Source organism: Acomys russatus, chromosome 14 (assembly GCF_903995435.1).
Source record: "Acomys russatus chromosome 14, mAcoRus1.1, whole genome shotgun sequence".
Classification (NCBI taxonomy): Eukaryota; Metazoa; Chordata; class Mammalia; order Rodentia; family Muridae; genus Acomys; species Acomys russatus.
Window position 1 is genome coordinate 11,187,005 of NC_067150.1, and position 19,041 is coordinate 11,206,045.

The window sequence follows — 19,041 nt, forward strand, 5'->3', positions numbered from 1 at the left end:
CCCTCAACATATCCCAATCCCACGGCCAGCCACAACACCTCCTAATCCCACCCCTCCCTCATCCCCTTTCCCTCCCTTTCCTAGTCCTTAGAAGGTCAGCACTCCTCCTCTAATATCTGCCCTCAGCTTATCTAGTGTCCTCTGTACTACATAAAACCCTACACTCTAAGCATCCTCCCCAGTATCCAGCTTCGAGTATCCATGACTGTCCCTATCCCCCACTGGCTGGAGGCTCTCAGAGGACATCTATGTTGGGCTAGAATCTACATATAAGTGAGTATATATCATGCGTGTCTTTTTGGGTCTAGGTTATCTCATTTAGAATGATAATTTCTAGTTCCATCCATTTGCCTGCAAAGTTCAAGATTTCTTTGCTTTTAATAGCTGAGTATTATTCCACTGTGTAGATCTACCACAGTTTCTTTATCGATTCTTTGACTGAGGGACATCTAGGTTGTTTCCTGATTTGGCTATTACGAATAAAGCTGCTATGAATATAGTTGAGCAAATGTCCTTGTTGTATGGTGGAGCAACTTTTGGGTATATTCCCAGCAGTGGTAGAGCTGTGTCCTGAAGTAGAGTTATTCCAAATTCCTGAGAAAGCACCAGATTGATTTCCAAAGTGGTTGTACAAGTTTGTACTCCAGCCAGCAATGGAGGGGTGTTCCCTTTTCTCCACATCCTTGCCAGCATGTGCTGTCACCTGAGTTTTTGATCTTAGTAATTTGGATAGGTATAAGGTAAAATCTCAGAGCTGTTTTGATTTACATTTCCCTGATAAATAGGGATGTTGAGCATTTTAAAAGTGTTTCTCAGCCATTCAATATTTCTTTGTTGAGAATTCTCTGCTTAGTTCTGTACCCCATATTTAAAATTGGATTATTTGGTTTGGTGGTGGTTAATCTCCTGAGTTATTTATATATTTTAGATATTAGCCCTTTGTCCAATGTAGGGTTGGTGAAGATCTTTTCCCAGTCTGTAGGCTGTTGTTTTGTTCTGTTGACAGTGTCCTTTGCCTTACAGAAGCTTTTCAGTTTCATACGGTCCCATTTATTAATGGTTGATCTTAAGGCCTGAGCTGTTGGTATTCGGTTCAGGAAGTTTTCTCCTGTGCCAATGAGCTCAAGGCTCTTTCCCACTTTTTCTTCTAACATATTTAATGTGTCTGGTTTTATGCTGATATCTTTAATCCATTTGGACTTCAGTTTTCTGCAGGATGATAGATATGGATCTATTTTCATTTTTCTACATGTAGCCATCCAGTTAGATCAGCACCATTTGTTGAAGATGCTATCTTTTTTTCATTGTATGAATTTGGCTTCTTTGTCAAAAATCACGTTTCTGAAGGTATGTGGGTTTATTTCTGGGTCTTAGATTCGATTCCATTGATCAACTGGCCTATTTCTATGCCAGTACTATGCTGTTTTTATTACTGTTGCTCTATAGTACAGCTTGAGATCCGGGATGGAGATTCCTTCAGAAGATTTTTTATTATATAGAATCATTTTAGCTATTCTGGGTTTTTTGTTTTTCCATATGAAGTTGAAAATTGATCTTTCAAGGTTGGTAAAGAATTGTGTGGGTATTTTGATGGGAATTACATAGAATCTATTGATTGCTTTAGGTAAGATGGCCATTTTTACTATGTTGATTCTCCCAATTCACGAGCATGGGAGATCTTTCCATCTTCTGAAATCGTCTTCAAATTCTTTCTTCAGAGATTTGAAGTTTTTTTCATACAAATCTTTCATTTTCTTGGTTAGAGTTACACCAAGATACTTTATATTATTTGTGGCTGTTGTGAAGGGTGTAGTTTCCCTAACTTCTTGTCCCAATTTCAGTGGAATTGATTTAAGTTTCTCTCTGCTTAGTTTGATGTTGGCTATAGGCTTGCTGTATATTGTCTTTATTATGTTTAGGTATGAGCCTTGTATCCCTGCTCTCTCCAGGACTTTTAACATGAATAGGTATTGGATTTTGTCGAATGGTTTTTTAGTATCTAAGGAGATGATCGTGTGGATTTTTTCTTTCAGTTTGTTGATATGATGAATTACATTGATGGATTTCTATGTATTAAACTACCCCTGCATGTCTGGGATGAAGTCTCCTTGGTCATGGTGGATGATAGTTTTGACATGTTCTTGAATTCCATTTGTAAGTATTTTTTGAATATTTTTGCATCAATGTTCATCAGAGAAATTAGTCTGAAATTCTCTTTCTTTGTTGAGTCTTTCTGTGGTTTTGGTATCAAGGTGACTTTGGCTTCATAGAATGAGTTTGGTAATGTGCCTTCTGTTTCTATTTTATGGAATAGTTTGAAGAGAATTGATATTAGCTCTTCTCTGAAGGTCTGGTAGAATTCTGCACTGAATCCATCTGGTCCTGTTTTTTTTTTTTTTTGAGATTTTGATGACTGCCTCTATTTCCTTAGGTGTGATAGGACTATTCAATTTGTTTACCTGATCTTGATTCAATTTTGGTAGTTGGTAGCTATCGTGAAAATTGTCCATTTCATTTAGGTTTTTGAATTTTGTGGCATATAGGCTTTTGAAGTAAGACCTGATGATTCCTTGGATTTTGTCAGTGTCTGTCATTATGTTTCATTTCTGATTTTGTTGATTTAAATACTCTCCCTCTGCCTTTTAGTTAGTTTGGCTAAAGGTTTGTCAGTCTTGTTGATTTTTTCAAAGAACCAGCTCTTGGTTTCATTGATTCTTTGAATTGTTTTCTTTGTTAGTTTATTGATTAGCATCTTACTGTTGTTTTCAGTATTTTGAAGTTCATAATGCTATGTTTTGGCTTAAGTGGCTTTCACTTGCTATTGATGATCAGTGGTCCAGTCAGCCCTGGAAACAAACAGCCTTCCATGATAAGGCCTTCCGTTCTGTTGAGTTTCTGTATTCTGGGGCTGCTGAATGGAGCCTATACCAAATTTTGCCTTGTCTGTTTTTCCTGCTTGCTGCTCCCACATTATTCACTTTGCTATGGTGTTCTATTTTTCTTTTGTAGATGTTTGGATTGTGCTTTGTTAACTTGACAGAATTCTAGACATATTTGAAAAGAGGGAACCTCGATTGAGAAAATGCCTCCATGTTGGTCTGTAGACAAATCTGTGGTGGTATGGTCTTGACTGATGAAGGGCCCAGGTCAATGACAGGGTTGGCACCACGCATAACACAAAGGATATGTGTGAGATCAGCACTGGGACACTGGGCTTCTTCCTTCGCTTGGATGCAAGCTCTATGGTAATATGGTAGTGGGTAAGATAAACTAAGACACCGCGTGAGCACTGGGCAGATAGTGAACATTGCATGAGCACTGGGCAGGTAGTGGGCACTGAGTGAGCACTGGACAGGTAGTGGATACTGTGTGAGCACTGGGCAGATAGTGGACATTGTGGGAGCACTGGGCAGGTAGTGGACACTGTATGAGCCCTGGGCAGGTAGTGGACACTGAGTGAGCACTGGACAGGTAGTGGATACTGCATTATCACTGGGCAGATAGTGGATGTTGTAGGAGCATTGGGCAGGTAGTGGACACTGTGTGAGCACTGGGCAAGTAGTAGACACTGCGTGAGCACTACACTGGGCAGGTAGTGGATGCTATGGGAGCACTGGGCAGGTAGTGGATGCAGCATGAATGCTCTACAGGAAGAAGTGGTTCACAAACAGGGCAAAGAAGGGTCAGCATTAGAGTTACCGCAGAGCAGAGTGTGGCATGTGACCTTAATTTGTGACTTCTTTATTTCTAAGATTTTCCATTTTCTATTTTCAGACCACAGCTGACATCACACAATCACAGAATCTATCTGGGGCTGGCAAAATCACGCCTCTGCTAGAGCATGAGACAAATCATAATCCAATGCTGTGAAGCAGCCTCATATCCCCACACCTGGGATTAAAATGTTATAACATTTCAATATACTATACTATAATATTAAAATATTATATTTCTGTTTTTTAATGAAAGAAACCAAAATTCTCACTACAGAACAGTTTTGTAATTTGGGAAGTTGTTTTTGTTTGTTTGTCTTGTTTTGTTTTTCGAGACAGGGTTTCTCTATGTTATCTTGGCTGTCCTGGACTTGCTTTGTAGACCAGACTGGCCTCGAACTCACAATGATCCGCCTGCCTCTGCCTCCCGAGTGCTGGGATTAAAGGCGTGCACCACCATGCTCGGCAATCTGGGAAGTTTTAATGTTGAATGTGCTGTGATTTATCAGTGGCCCGAACCCAGACTGCCCAGTTCCCACTGAAACATACATATCTGTCTCATAAAGTGACCCTAAAACACCGAAAAGAAACAAAAGTTTTGTGTGTTGTCCTGACATTAAATAACTATAATGTGAAAAAGTAATTTCTAAATTATTTGTTTACTTACTTATTTTTTTAAAAATAGAATCACATGCAGTTCAGGTTGGCCTGGAAAATCATTTGAAGCCAAGGATAGGTTTAAACTCCTAATCCTCAGCCTCCCAAGTGCTGGGGTTACAGGCATCTATCACCATGAGAGGTAGTCTTTTATAATTTAATTTTATGTAAGACAGGGTCTGTGTTTGCAGCTCTCTATGTCCTGGAAGAACTTATATATGTAGCTGAGCCTGACCTTGAACTCACAGAAACCTGCCTGCCTCTTCCTCTCAGTACTGGGTTACTCCAGTAAACTACTACACAGTCTTCAATCTCAAAATTAAACATTTGTCTTTTTAATTAGAAGTGTTTTTTTCCCCCTGTGGATTCACTATACAGTTATTGGTGTCCACCCAAAGCCAGCTTTGCATGCAGGCTGACTTCCTGTTGCGGTGATAGACCCCTTCCGCCCATCAGTGGCTTACTGTCAGTGGTGGTGAAATGACCTCCATCTGCATGGCCAGTGAGCACCGTGTGTTACAGACTGTATTGCGCTCGCTCTCGGGTACTCCCAGAACCACACAGCAATGTAGTGTAGTGCTTGACAGGGTGGACATCTCCCTTTTAGCCTTAACCCTAACGTCAGCTGTCTTTAGCAGTGCTGGAGACTGCATCCAGCTGTGTTTGGGAGTGTACACTGGGGTGGAAGAAGACTGCCAGTCGCCGTCGGAGTTGCAGGCTGCCTGTTTTCTGCGCAGTCGGAGGCCCTGTCTTATGGCACGTCACGCCTCGGGGTTCAGAGAACCGGTCTTCACCCTCTGGGAGCCACGCCTGTCACCCCGCGAGGCGTAGACCTGCGTGGGCTACGGTCAAGGCCGGCCAGGGCCCCGCCCCTCGGGGCGGCTCTGCGCATGCTCGGCGGTGCGGGCGGCAGAGCCGGCAGCGGCGACCTGGAGACCCCCGAGGGATGGAAGCGCCGGCGCCGGCGGAGGCGGCGGGATGCGAGGAGCTCGGTGGGTGTCTGCGGGTCCCGAGCCCGACCCGGGACGTGGGCGTCTCTCGGGTTCTCGGTCCCGGCGCGCGGGCCTTCGCGTCCGTGGCAGCGGCATCCGGGCTCCCGGTGTCTCGCGCGGGGGCGTCCCTGCGCGCGCACTGAGCGCTGGGCTACGGGGTGACGAGGTTTGCCGAGACCCCAGGCAGAGGCTGGTGGGTCCCAGGACCCGGGCTGGGGTGAGCTCCTCCGGGGACAGTACCGCACAATGGTCCCCAGGCCTGGCGGGGCCTTCCAGGTCGCTCACCGTGTGTATGGACGCCTGTCTGCCTGCGGGTCTTCCGTCTCTTGTATGTCTGTCTTTCTATGCATCTGTCTGTCCATGGGCCAGTGCCTGTAGCACTGTGCGCCAGCGCGGGGAGTCGCCCTGTTTGTCCACGTCAAAGGGAGGCGGGGAGCTGTTGCCACCCTGTTTTTTTCCAGGATGCTTTAAGGAAGTTGCCATTGTTTTGTTTTCTAAGCCAAGATCGCAACTCTGGCTGTTCTAGGTGAAGTCTCATTTGACTTGCCGCTGCTCAGCTGTTGTAGACATTAAATTGCAGGGCGGGGCGTTGCCTCCTGGAGAACAGGACACACCTGGGCGGTGACCTGGCTTCTGTTTGCTGCTGTCAGAGAGAAAACAGAAGCCAGAATCAGGATAAAATGGTGCCTTCGCAGCGGCACAGTGCGTTTAGGAATATTTCTAATTCCATGCAGGGTGTTAATCCTCAAGAAAGAGGTTAAAACATACTTTACTTAATAGGCTGGCAGCCCTGTAATAATGTGCTAGCACTTCCGTAGCTGCTCTCTTTAAAGTTAACAACAGTGATAGAAACCATAAGTGTCGCTTTCATTGAGAGCAGACTGCCAAGCAGGGTGCTATATACCATGCTAGCCGATGTGCCCTTGATCCTCATAGGAATTCAGGGAGGCAAGTTCTTTTGTCTTGCCATTAAAGGTAGCTCGTTAAAGGTAGGGCCCTGTTATTACAAACTAAGTTCAGCTGAGTTTTAAGTTCATCGATAACCCATGTTAGTGAGGTGTGAGGAGACTGGCAGGAGCAGGATAGTCTATTACCATTAACACATATAAAGCTGCCGTGGTCGCAGTGCACTTCTGCAATCCCAGTGTTCATGGGATGGGGGCAAGTGGACTGCCAGCCTATGCCACGTGGTGAGTTCTTGGCCAATCTGGTCCACAGAGTGAGATCCAGACTCCGCCCCGTCCCTCCACAAACATTTATCTTTTCACTAAGCAATTGCATGTGTAGAACGTTTCTCAAACAAGTAAATCTTGCAATACAACTTTATATGAGGCTGAAAAAATGGTTCAGTGGGTAAGAATACCCCTATGCAAGCCTGATGACCCGAATTCAGACTCGGGAGCCCATATAAGGCAGTGGAACCTGGGAGGCTGTCATCACTGTACACTGAGACCGGAGACAGAGGCAAGAGAGTCACTCACATTCTCAAATGCCAGCTGCCTCGCACAGCACCAGGGACAAGAGTGTCCCTGCCTCAAGCAAGGTGGGAGGTGAAAAGACAGTGCCCAGAGTGTGGTGTTCTCTCTCTCTGTCTCCCTGTCTCTCTGTCCCTCTCGGTGTCTCTTTGTCTCTGTCTGTCTGTCTGTCTCTCTCACACACACACCGTGACACTTGTACTCCTCAGTCACACAGCACACATACAGATGCCTACCAGATGACTTTCATTGCAGCGTTTATAAGGGTCAAGGTCTTTATTGTCCAAGTGTCCAAAGAAAGGCCACGGGCTAAGGTGCGATTTAGCCATACAGTTATCTACTGCTTAGCTATGAACCATGATAAAGAAACATGTTCAGCCTGTATTGTATCTGTTAAGTGGAAAAGCTAGTTGCTTCCCTCCCTAGCCTTCCGCTTTTTGGATCTTTGAGGCAAGGTTTCATTGTGTAACTCAGGGCACAGGATACATAATGAAAAAAGACGACTTCCCAAAAAACCATCAACCAACCAACCAACCAATTAACCCACCAGGATGTGCTCCCTTGGCCACTGTTTTTAGTAAGCAGACACAGAGGTGAACAGCAGAGATGTCAATCAGGCAGTTACACAGCCTGTCCAGTGAAGGGTGCGGTGGGAGAAAGAGCAGCAAAGGGAATTTGAAGTGAGGGTGAGCCGAGTATGTTCAGGGACATGACTGACTTAGGGTTATTCATGTGTTTTTGAGACAGGGTCTTACTGTGTAGTCCCGGCTGTCTTGGGACTCAGAGATCTGCTCGCCTCTGCCTCCTGGGTGCAAGTGCCAAGATTAAAAGGTGAGCCCTGCATGAGTTAGGTTTTAAAGGGATTATGGGGGACGGGAGGGGAGTGTAGGTAAGCCTTTAGAGTACTTGTCTCATATGCTTTAAGCTCTGGGTTTGACCCTCAGTAGTGCATAAACTGGGCAGGTGATGCAGCACTCAGAAGGTCAGTGGGATGGGGATCAGAAGGTCAGGGTCATCCTCTGCTAACAAGTTTGAAGCCAGCCTAGTCTACACGAGACATGTTATGGGGGTTCCCAGGAGAAGAATAGACCAAGGGGCAAAAGCAGGAACTGTTCAGGAACCAGGCTAACATGCCCTTCAGACCATCATGGTGGTGGTGATGGAAACAGAGGTGATAGACCGTGGATGATGTAGACCAGCATGGTTTCCCAGGGTCCTGGGTGAAGGAAGACAGGATGCTACAGGGACCCACATGTCTGAAGAATGACGGTGCCTTGGGTTGAGCGCTCATGGCAGTTTTATAGTTGTGTCCAGCCTTTTCTGGTCCCCTCGTACTTTGTTTTCTCTCCCTTGAGTATGTGTTGGACTTCAGAACTCACTTCTGATGACTAGCTTTTCACCGGTGTGATGGTTTACCACGTCAGAGTTGGGGTGTAAGAGGCCCTGTGCCTTCCTCTTCACTCTCTCACTTAGGATTACTAACTTGAAGGGAAGCCAGCCGCCATGTTGGGAGGATACTCAGCAGACAGCCCTATGACAGTGTCCATGGGGGCACAGATCAGAGGCTTCCTGACAGAAACCATAGGCCTTTTTGGTTGTTGTTCTTTAAAAAAAGTAAATAATAACTGGTATCAACCATAGATGTGATCCCCGAAAGCCTAGACTTAAGGGATGACTTGCCAGATGGGTGGAGTCACCTGGGTTTGGAGAGGAAGGCGAGGAGTTTGGTTTAGAGCTTGTTTGTGTGTAGAGTTCCTGGAAGCTGAGGTCTAGGGAGGAAAGTCTGGAAGTTCTCAGCATATAGGTAGCCCTGAGGCTGTGGGGACGGCAGGGAAGGGACGAGGAGGTGAGGGAGGGAGAGAGAGAGAGAGACCATGGATGCAAAAGAACTTTGAATTATTACTAGGGTCGTTTCAGGATGGTGAGATAATTAAGTTTTTAGAAAGTGCTGTTACAGTGTTACCCATGTGCTTTCTGCTTTTGTACAGTGGCCAAGGGTTACATATTGTAGAAGGCCTTTTACCATTGGACATCTGTGGAGAGCATGGCTGGAGCTAGAGGATGGGCGCCTTAAACTCAAAGGCTGGGCCTTAGTTCACAAGCCAATGACATACTATATTCTCTCAACCACAGGAATAAAGCAGGCTTATTTCATGATCAAGATAGTGGTTCCTAAGGTTGGGTGGCAACGTGTGCTATTTTTCTTTCTTTTTAAAAAAATATTTATTTATTTATTTATTATACAAGATTCTGCCTGCATGCCAGAAGAGGCCATCAGATCTCTTTATAGGTGATTGTGAACCACCATGTGGTTGCTGGGAACTGAACGCAGGACCTTTGGAAGAGCAGTCAGTACTCTTAACCTCTGAGCCATCTCTCCAGCCCCTTGTGTCCTATTTTTAATAAAAGAATTTGTACCTTACCTTATTCTTATTGCCAGTATATAAGTGGTTTCTTATTTTGCTGGAATAGTAAGAGCAATATAGCAATTACTTAATGTTTTTAGTACTTCCATAGAAAAGAAAAGGATACAGATGGTTCTGTGGTTCGTCTCCACCCTGTTAGCTTGTCCCCACATTGGTATATTTTCTTGTCTTAAGTTCCACTTTTCTTTTTAAACACTGCAGTATAGTATGAGTGTGCTGTCCCTCTCCTGACTCATCCATCGTGTGCTGCCCCTGTTTGTCTGAGACCTCATAGCCACAGTGTGAGGCCAGGGTCGCATTTTATAGAGCGGGCCTGCCTTAGTGAGCATAGTAAGATGCTTATTGCTGGGTACTTGGCAGGTTTTAAAAGAATGTATGTGTCAGCAAGCGTCTTTATTACCAGCTTGCCAGAAGTAGAATTACTGGGTGAGAGTAACGAGCGCTGTATTCTTCACTAGGTATTGCTACATTTGTCAGTCTTTAGCTACAATTGGAGCATGAGCTGATTTTAGGGTGCGCGATGAGGCTGAAGCAAGAGCTGGGTGCTTTGAGAGAGCATTTGTGGTCTGCCTAATTCAAGTCTCCTTCACATGTGCATATGATGCGTATTATATCTAAGGTGTGGAATATGGAATCAGATGAGTGTTTCTTATTCTTACACAAGTTAACTTGTAAATAGAAATAATTATGCCCCAGTAGTTTGAAATCCACTGTTAATAGTATTTTATCAGGCATTATTAACTTTATCTGTTTTACAACAGCTTTTTATCATGACTGTAATTTAGTGCTTGGCTATAAATTACCTCAAAACATCAGCAAATAACAGACTATGTGTAAATTACATAGGCTCATGTAATTTTAATTACTTGATGTAGAGAATTCAGATGTCATTTCATGTGTTCTTAACTCTGTTAAATCTTTTACCGTGTTGGGTCTTTAGGTATCATCATCACCATGATTATTATTACAAGATTAATTTACTAATTTGTGTGTGTGTGTGTGTGTGTCTTGCAGTATGGTTTTTGCATTAGTTTCTATTTCTGTTTCCTTATAGCTGGTATAACTTCCCATCTTTGCAAACTCAATCTTTTTGGACTTTTTTTTCCTTTCTTTTAATTATTGGACATTTTGTAGCTACAGAATGCTCATTGTTAATTATCTTATTAAGTTAGTTCTAATTTCTTGTCAAAGATTTGTACTTTAAAATGCTAGAAAGTATAATGGTAGCATTGTTTCACAGCACAGTTGGGACTGCTGCCCAGGGATCGGTCGTGCGCTGTGGCGTGGGCTCCAGGCTTCCTGCCTGCTGTCTCATTTCATCGTCTAGTCAGATGGGAGGTGGCATTGTGAGTGACAGTGTGTATGTGATGTGGCAGAGGCTCTGGTAAGAGGTCATCCAGCTGACTTCAGGCCTCTGCTTAAAACTCCCCAGCGGCCCCTGCCTGCGAGAGGTTAGTCTCCACGTATTTGCAGTGTGTGCATCCCAGAAATACAGTCTGGACTTCAGGTAGTCAGTATGGAAAACAGGGTGTAAAACGCCATACTTTTTATGTTGGTTAGCTGGTAGGTGACAGAATGTTGGACTCATTAAACACAATACACAAAACACAAAACACAATACACTTGCTGTATGCTGTGTGGTCTCCTGACCAAAGCCAGTGTTAGTGCTACATTGTAAGTGTCAGAAAACATCACTGCATTTTCTAGTCAGCCACACACAAGACGTTGCTGCTGCTGTGCCCTGAAAATCAGAACAAAGTACAACTTTACATTGTACAGTGAACGATTCATGGGGTTTCGGAGGGTCTAAGTGACTGAGTTTGCTTATAGCAGGTCTCATCCTTCGAGGTTCTGGGACACGTGGCTTGGTTATTAATGAGCATTTTAAGTTGTAGCTTCTGACTGAGATACAGCTTTCCTGGTGTTACCATGAGAGTACCTTGCACTTCTTTAGATTTGGATTGGTTACTTCGTGTCCATTAGGCTAATAGCGTCAGCTCTAGAACTTGGACGCTGTTTTAACTGTTCTTAGTTTAGTTAAAGGAGATCACTATATCCTAGCATGTACTGTTAGTCCTGTAATGAAGTCTGAAGCCACAGGAAGCCACAGGGGCTTTTCAGCTGCTTTTGAACATCATTTAAGCAAGGGGCAGGACTTAGCCATCAGTGCATCCTGCCGCTGGGTTCTGCTTCCGTGGCAGAGTCAAAGTATTACATAAACGTGGGCTCCGGAGTTACTGACCTGCTAACTGCTTTCTTTTTACAGATTAATTTCTTTAAACCTTGTTATGAGAAGGTCAGAGGAATGTCCTGGAATAATTAACTCTTGCTAAGATGTTCAGACATGAGGGATAAGAAAATGGATTGAAAGCAAGGAAGTACAGAAACGGAATATTTTAGTTTGTCATGGCTAATGTTTCCTGGATTGTTGTAACATCAGGAATGGCTTTAGAACCAGGGCGAAGTGGAGCTTAGGGGCTGGACTAACAAAGTTAAGTCAGTTGCTAAACAGCCTAAGTTAGGGAACGAGAGTCCAGCTGACCTGTGTGTGGGAGTCTGTAAACCTGTGATGCTGATTTGAAAGTGAGCCCAAAATTATAAAACTACTATTTACAGCCATTTAAATATTTGTAGATTAGATTCTCGGGTTTTATCTAAAAAGATACTGAACACAAACTCCCCGCCTATACCAGTAAAAGAAAACTTCTCATTTAGAGTTGATCATTTTTAAAGCTGTGAGAGGACTTACCTTTTCCTTGACTTTTCACGGCAGCTGTGATCTCTCCGGCAGCAGGCTTCAAATGATAGATGGTTAAGGTTCTGAAATGGTGGCTGTGCTTGCTGTCTGTGTGGAGTACACAGAGAGCTCTCTCACTACAGCACAGCCCAGGGCAGAGAGAAATTAGAAAGTGGGCGTCACTGGTAGTTTGGACAAGCTATGCTGATCAAAGCGAATTAAGTCAGAAGCCCACAGGGCAGCAGGGTGCACTGAGGTGTGCAGGCCAAGCTGAGGAAAGTGATGGTGGTGCCTGACGTGGGTTCTCTCACTTCCCCAGAAGTCTCTCGTTGCTCCTACCCAGTATCTCAGGAAATGATCTTGGAGATAAGTCCAGCCGTAGAAGGCAGCAGAGAGGGCACAGGCTTAGTTATGGGGGAGTGCAAAAGACCATGAAAATGACCACACATAAGATGGGACAGAGGCTAGAGGCCTGGGCCAGAGCCTTCCCTCCCGGCCCCTGGAAGAACCTGCTCTCTCAACATGTTCACTTCAGGCTGCTGGCCCTTTGGGATGCTGGGTTGTTGTTGTCTTAAGTCCCACTTTGTTACCGTGATCCTCATAAAACTCCAGTGATGGTTTGGTAGGGAAACAACGGCAATGCTTTGTGTGGGCATAACAGAAAAGGAAGCAGGATCTGCTCCCAGACGAGGTGCACGAAACTGATCCTGATGTGTTCTGGGTGGGGGCGGTGGTGGGGGGATTATGGGATGGCATCACAGTAGACCGGCCACGGGGAAACAACTGTCACCTTGTGAATTTTCACTGTGCTCAGGTCTAGCCTGTATATTCTATGATACTACAGGGTAAGAAACAAGACAACCCTACATAGTAAACCATAGGAAATGCACCGAAGATGGCGGTGTCAGAGGACCCGCCCCAAGATGAAAGGCAGGGAGTGTGCATTATAAAATTCCTCGTGAGTTTCGACGTATGACAGAAATTTGTAACGTAGCTGATTTTACTCCCTCTCTGTTCCATCACTTCAGGAGGAATGATGTAAGCACAGACTTGTAAAGGCTCTCCCAGTGTTGTAAAGCCTTACCAAATCATTGAAAATCCATAACCTGAGCTCCAGGGGGCGCTAGACTGCTCTGCCTGAGTCCTAAGCCTGTGAATTCCGTGTGGAGCAAATGTTAATATTCATGAATCAGTGTGAGGAGACCAAGGGTACTTCCTACACCAAGACAGTGAGAAGCAAAGACACCATGTTCATCATGGTGCTGTAAGCATGGAAAGAGGACAGGGGCACAGCAGGCAGTGGACAGGGGCATAGCATGCAGTGGACAGGGGCATAGCATTCAGTGGACAGGGGCACAGCATGGAGAGTGGACAGGGGCACTGCTTGGAGAGTGGACAGGGGTACAGCATGGAGAGTGGACAGGGGAACTGCATGGAGAATGGACAGGGGCCCAGCATGGAGAGTGGACAGGGGTACAGCATGGAGAGTGGACAGGAGCCCAGCATGGAGAGTGGAGAGGAGCCCAGCATGGAGAGTGGACAGGAGCACTGCATGGAGAGTGGACAGCACTGCATGGAGAGTGGACAGGAGCACTGCATGGAGAGTGGACAGCACTGCATGGAGAGTGGACAGGAGCACTGCATGGAGAGTGGACAGGAGCACTGCATGGAGAGTGGACAGGAGCCCAGCATGGAGAGTGGACAGGCGCACAGCATGGAGAGTGGACAGGAGCCCAGCATGTAGAGTGGTCAGGAGCCCAGCATGGAGAGTGGACAGGGGCACAGCACGGAGAGTGGACAGGAGCCCAGCATGTAGAGTGGACAGGAGCCCAGCATGGAGAGTGGACAGGAGCACAGCATGGAGAGTGGACAGGAGCCCAGCATGGAGAGTGGACAGGAGCACAGCATGGAGAGTGGACAGGAGCACAGCATGGAGAGTGGACAGGAGCACAGCATGGAGAGTGGACAGGAGCCCAGCATGGAGAGTGGACAGGAGCACTGCATGGAGAGTGGACAGGAGCCCAGCATGGAGAGTGGACAGGAGCACTGCATGGAGAGTGGACAGGAGCCCAGCATGGAGAGTGGACAGGAGCACTGCATGGAGAGTGGACAGGAGCACTGCATGGAGAGTGGACAGCACTGCATGCAGTGGACAGAGGTGGCATCAGGATCTGTCAAGAGGAGGGAGTAGGAGACTAGGAAGAAACATGGGGAAATCTCTTTCAATGTGATTGTCTTGAAGTGCTAAGAGAGAGGTCTAATCTTCAAGTTAGCAGTTCAGGTCCTGAGGCCAGGAAAGGACAATGTTGGCAGTAGGACTGAGGGGCAGCCTTGGCAAAGGTCGCTTATAGAGGAGAGGTAGACAGAGCCTGACGGTGAAGGGAAAGACAGGAGGAGAAGGGGCATGAAAAGGGGGATATGGGAGCAGAAGAGAGGCCCGTTGGGGGAAGAAGGAGGACAGTCGGGGAATGGAAGAAGGGAAGATTGAAAAAATGAAACCCAGTATTTTATATACTAAATTTGGAATGAAGGATGGATCCTGGGAGAATTATGTATCAGTGAGTCCTTCCTGAAGAATCTGCTGGCACTGTGTTCTCAGAGTGCCTCCACAGCGCGCCAGGGTCCCAAGGCCTTCTCAGCTCCAGCCCAGGCATACCTAGTCAGAAATTTCGGGTTGGAGCATGGCAGTTTGTTAGCGAGCCCTACAGGACCTTTCTGAGATCTCCTAGTTGGCATACTTCTGGATGACTGAGGAAATTCTCAGAACTCCAGTGGATGCTGATGTTGGCTGTAGATCTAAATCTAAGGAGCAAATGGACATGTGATGGAAAGAACAGACACATAAAATAATGCAAGTGAAAACAAAACACAAGGTGCAGCGGGAGAAAGAACAAAGCCATCATTATGGAGTGAAGTACTGACTTCCTTCCTTGTTGTGACCACATGCATGACAGGAAGGTGCATCTTTGCTTATGGCTCAAGGGGCTACAGTCCTCCATGGCAGGAGAACATGGTGGTAGAGTGGTCATGGCTGTAGGCAACACTGTCCTAGTGGGAACATGTACAAGCCGGTTGCTCACATGTTAAGTGGACCAGGACGTAGAGACAGGACTGGAAGCAGGCTGGGCTGTGAACCTCAAGGCTTGCCTGCCTAGAGCCTCCCTTCTAACGAGGCTCCACTTCAGGAGGTCTGCAGTCTCTCTAACAGCAACATCTACTGGGGACCAAATGCTCAAACCCATGAGTAGGGGACATTTCACATTTGAACTATGGCGTACAGGTAGTAGGTAGAAATTGTATAGCATTGAAACTGTCAGGGCAGGTGCTGGGGAGATGGTCTAGCTGTTAATGCTCACTGCTCTTGCAGAGGGCCTGAGTTTTGTTCCTGGTACCCACACCGGGTGCCTCACAACCGCCCACGGTTCTAGTTCCCAGGGATCCAGTGCCTCCTGGACTCCACAGGCGCCTGCACTCATACTTGCACAGGCTCACATACAGATGCATAGATACACGTGGTTTAAAAACGTAGACAAGATAGTAAACAGTTAAGGAGACGAGAGTGTAAGGACACCCTAAAAGACACAGGTGACCAGAAGAACAGCCCAGGTAAATGGAGTCTGTGGCCGTGCCCTTGACCTCCTGTCCTGAAACAGCTCAGAGGAGTTAATTGGTGCAGCTGGGGGAGGAAGAACTCTAATGTGCAATTTAAAGAGGTTTTTCTAGTTCATTTTCTTCTTCTCTCCCCTTTCTTTCTCTTGCCCTCCTTCTCTCCCCCTCTCCCCCTCTCCCCATCTCCCCTTTTTCCCTGCCCCCTCTCTCTCCATAGTGTTTCTCCGTGCAGCCCTGGCTGTCCTGGAACTTGCTGTGTAGACCAGACTGGCTGCGAACTCACAGAGATCCACCTCCCCCAGTGCTGGGGGTAAAGGTGTGTCAGCTCTGCAGTAACTCATAGAAGCTAGTCTGCATTTGGGAGGCTAAAAGCAATTGCAGCAAATGGTGAAAAGTAGGAAAAGTCTGCACAAAATGCACACAACCTGACCTAGTTTATTGGGGGGGGGGCAGATATAAGCCTGAAATTACTGTAAACTGAAGAGTTTGAAGAGCGAGGCTGATCGTTTCTAACTGTTACTCCGTCCCCTAGCATGTCAGCTTACCATGAGTGGTAGATGAAGATGAAAGTGTTTAAGATCTCTGTCCTTCAGTCTTAGTGAACTCAGATCTTATTGAAATATGAGGATAGTGATGAAAACGGACGTGAAAACATGATTAGAGAAAACATTTTGATATTAAAAATTTAACATTTGAATGGCTGTAATTTGAGCATTTAAACCCAGGGTTATTATTTACCTGTTATGGTGTGCTCTGAAGCTGACCAGATATGGAAAATAAATTTGATTATTTCTTCACATTTCTTGTCCTGTAAACTTCATGTGGATAAAATAAGAACTGTTTTCTATATTACTTAAGCGTTTCCCTCTGTACTGTATAACTCAAACAGAACATTCAGAAAGTAAGTCTGGCTATTTCTTTGTGATAGTATCAAGACTCGGGGGGACTAAGGTGAGCTAAAATATTCTGCTGTAGGGAATACAGATGGCATTCAGTGTGTGTGTGTGTGTGTGTCTGATGTATGTGTGTATGCACAAAGTATGCATGCTTGCATGTGTGTGGGTACACAAGCATGTGTGTGTGTGTGTGTTTGTGTGTGTGAGAGAGGGGGGTGCACAGAATATGCATGCTTACATGTGTGTGGGTACACATGCATGTGTGTGTGTGTGTGTGTGTGCGTGCGCACACGCGCGTGTGTATGAGAGAGAGAGGGAGAGAGGCGGGGGCGGGAAGGGCGGGGAGGTATGCAGAATGTATGCATGGTGGCACATGTGTGGGTACACATGTACCTGTGTCTGTGTGAGTGTGTGTTCCTGTAGGCCTGAGGTTGACCTTGAGTATATTCTTAGATTGTTCTCCACCTTGTTTACTCAGATGGGATCTTTTGCTGAGTTCAGGGTTTATGATTCCTTGCTGGTTTGGTTGGCCACTCAGCTTGCTGTCTAGCTCTGTCTCCCAAGTGCTGTTGTTATAAGCAGCTGCCATGGCTTCCTGGCTTCCTTGTGAGTGCCCAGGGATCAGAACTCAGGTCCTTGCACTGAAGGTCAAGTGTTTTGTTGAGTGAGTGAGTGAGTGAGTCATCTCTCTAGCCTGATAGTTGCCAATATTCAAAAGATCATAGACTTACCTCAGTTTTACAAGCGATGGTACAGGACTGTTCTTCTGTTTTGTAGATATGGATGTGATGAGGCCCTTAATCAACGAGCAGAATTTCGATGGGTCGTCAGACGAGGAGCAGGAGCAGATCCTGCCTGTGCAGAAGCACTACCAGCTGGAGGGGCAGCATGGGATCTCGTGAGTGTCATGGCTCTGGTTTCCCGGTCTCCCACAGGTCTGAGTGCTTTACCGAAGGCTACAGGTGGCGCAGGGGTGGTTAAGAGTTTGTTGCCTGTGAGAGAAGGGCGTTAGGAATTCTTCAGTGGAATAGCTCTGTGTCCGAGAGAGAGAGAGAGAGAGAGAGAGAGAGAGAGAGAGAGAGAGAGAGAGAGAGAGAGAGAGAGAGAGAGAGAGAGAGAGAGAGAGAGAGGAGGGAGGGAGGGAGGGCGGGCGCTAGGAGAATGGCTGTTCAGAGGGGCGGAGCTTATGAGAGTGAAATGGCTCATGCAGAATGAGGAGACAGAGGCTACTAGACCAACATATTATAAAAACCCGTTCTGGTGACTTACGATTATTAAATTCTTGCCTTAATGGTAATTTAGTCATTAAACACAGTCACCTGAATTTGATCAAGAGTATAAACTAGAAAAAAAAAAAAAACAAAGCAAAAAAGTAATTCCAGGCAGTTATTTTTTGTTTCATGAATTTGAATTCTGTACTCTTCTTCCATTCGGTTTGTTTCTTCTTGGTCAAAGAGGCCTCCTCCAGTAAAGTTCCAAGGTCAAGGTCTGAGGGAGCTCATGATTATATAAGTTATTATTTTACCTGAAGATAGTTTTAAAGTCTGTATATGTATTTTTATATTTTATAACTTCCTTTTAGGGTGGCCATCATAGGCCAAGTGTTTAGACCTGTAATTATCTAGACAGGATAACAAGGTGTTCTGTGTTTCCAGCCACATCTGCAGTGTTTTTGACACTGTGGCAGCAAAGTATCCTATGGGAAAATTTCAGTTTCAAATTACTGCTCTATGTGCACAACAGTTTCACTAAACACTTCATTTACTCTCCACAGTAATTCTCTGTACTTGCCTTTTATTGAGTGACAGTAGGACTGGAGCCTGAGGTGGCTGAGCACCCGCTGCCGGGATGGGAGCCATCTTGGGTATGTGGGTCCCTAGGTCAGATGCTTACACCTTACAATTTTCACTTTTCCAGATTTGTGCAAACTCTGATGCATCTTCTCAAGGGGAACATCGGAACTGGCCTTTTAGGGCTCCCCTTGGCGATAAAGAACGCGGGCATCGTGGTAAGGCTGTCTGCTCTCCACTACACATACAGTTATGTGTCTGCACACATGGCTTTGAGGCACCGTGTAGCCTCACCCAACATAAACTGGCCAGAGGACATGTGGGTGGCCATTGGCTGTCATCCTGATACAAGTACATGTACTGTGACCCTGGTACCTAGCCCGGAGTGAGAGCTGCTGTTTTCATTCCTATGTGATTGCTTATTTCTCATGTTTAACAACAAAGACCAGCTCTCAACCCTAACCAGGCCTCGGTTTCTGAAGATGGGTGGTCAGGGGCTTAAGCGGCATACCCGTGGCTGCTGAAGTATTAAGGGAAGGGATTATTTTTATGGTATAACTTCACTAGTATTTGAGAGTCAGAAGAAGTGCGCATGGACTATTCATACCTAAGAAAAATAGTTGAAATGAGTAACGTCTTTTAAAGACAAATATCAAAACACTGTTAGAGACAGTTACTATAATTACTGCTTTTGAGAACCTTGTTGAGGCAGATTCATGGATGAAGTAAATTAGAATATTTGTGTT

At 45.7% G+C, this 19,041-nt stretch overlaps 1 protein-coding gene across 2 annotated transcripts in view; it reads left to right on the top strand.

The window, feature by feature from the left end:
- The first annotated feature begins 5,032 nt into the window (after positions 1–5,032).
- Positions 5,033–19,041, top strand: part of Slc36a4 (solute carrier family 36 member 4) — a 32,478-nt gene continuing 18,469 nt past the window's right edge. The window contains exons 1-3 of one of the 2 annotated variants that reach the window (XM_051155932.1): positions 5,033–5,362; positions 17,283–17,403; positions 18,423–18,513. In XM_051155932.1, coding sequence (XP_051011889.1) covers positions 5,317–5,362; positions 17,283–17,403; positions 18,423–18,513 — 258 coding nt within the window. In that variant the 5' untranslated portion in view covers positions 5,033–5,316. Of the gene's footprint in view, positions 5,363–17,282; positions 17,404–18,422; positions 18,514–19,041 lie in introns of those variants that run through there. The other variant, XM_051155933.1, reaches the window with a different exon arrangement.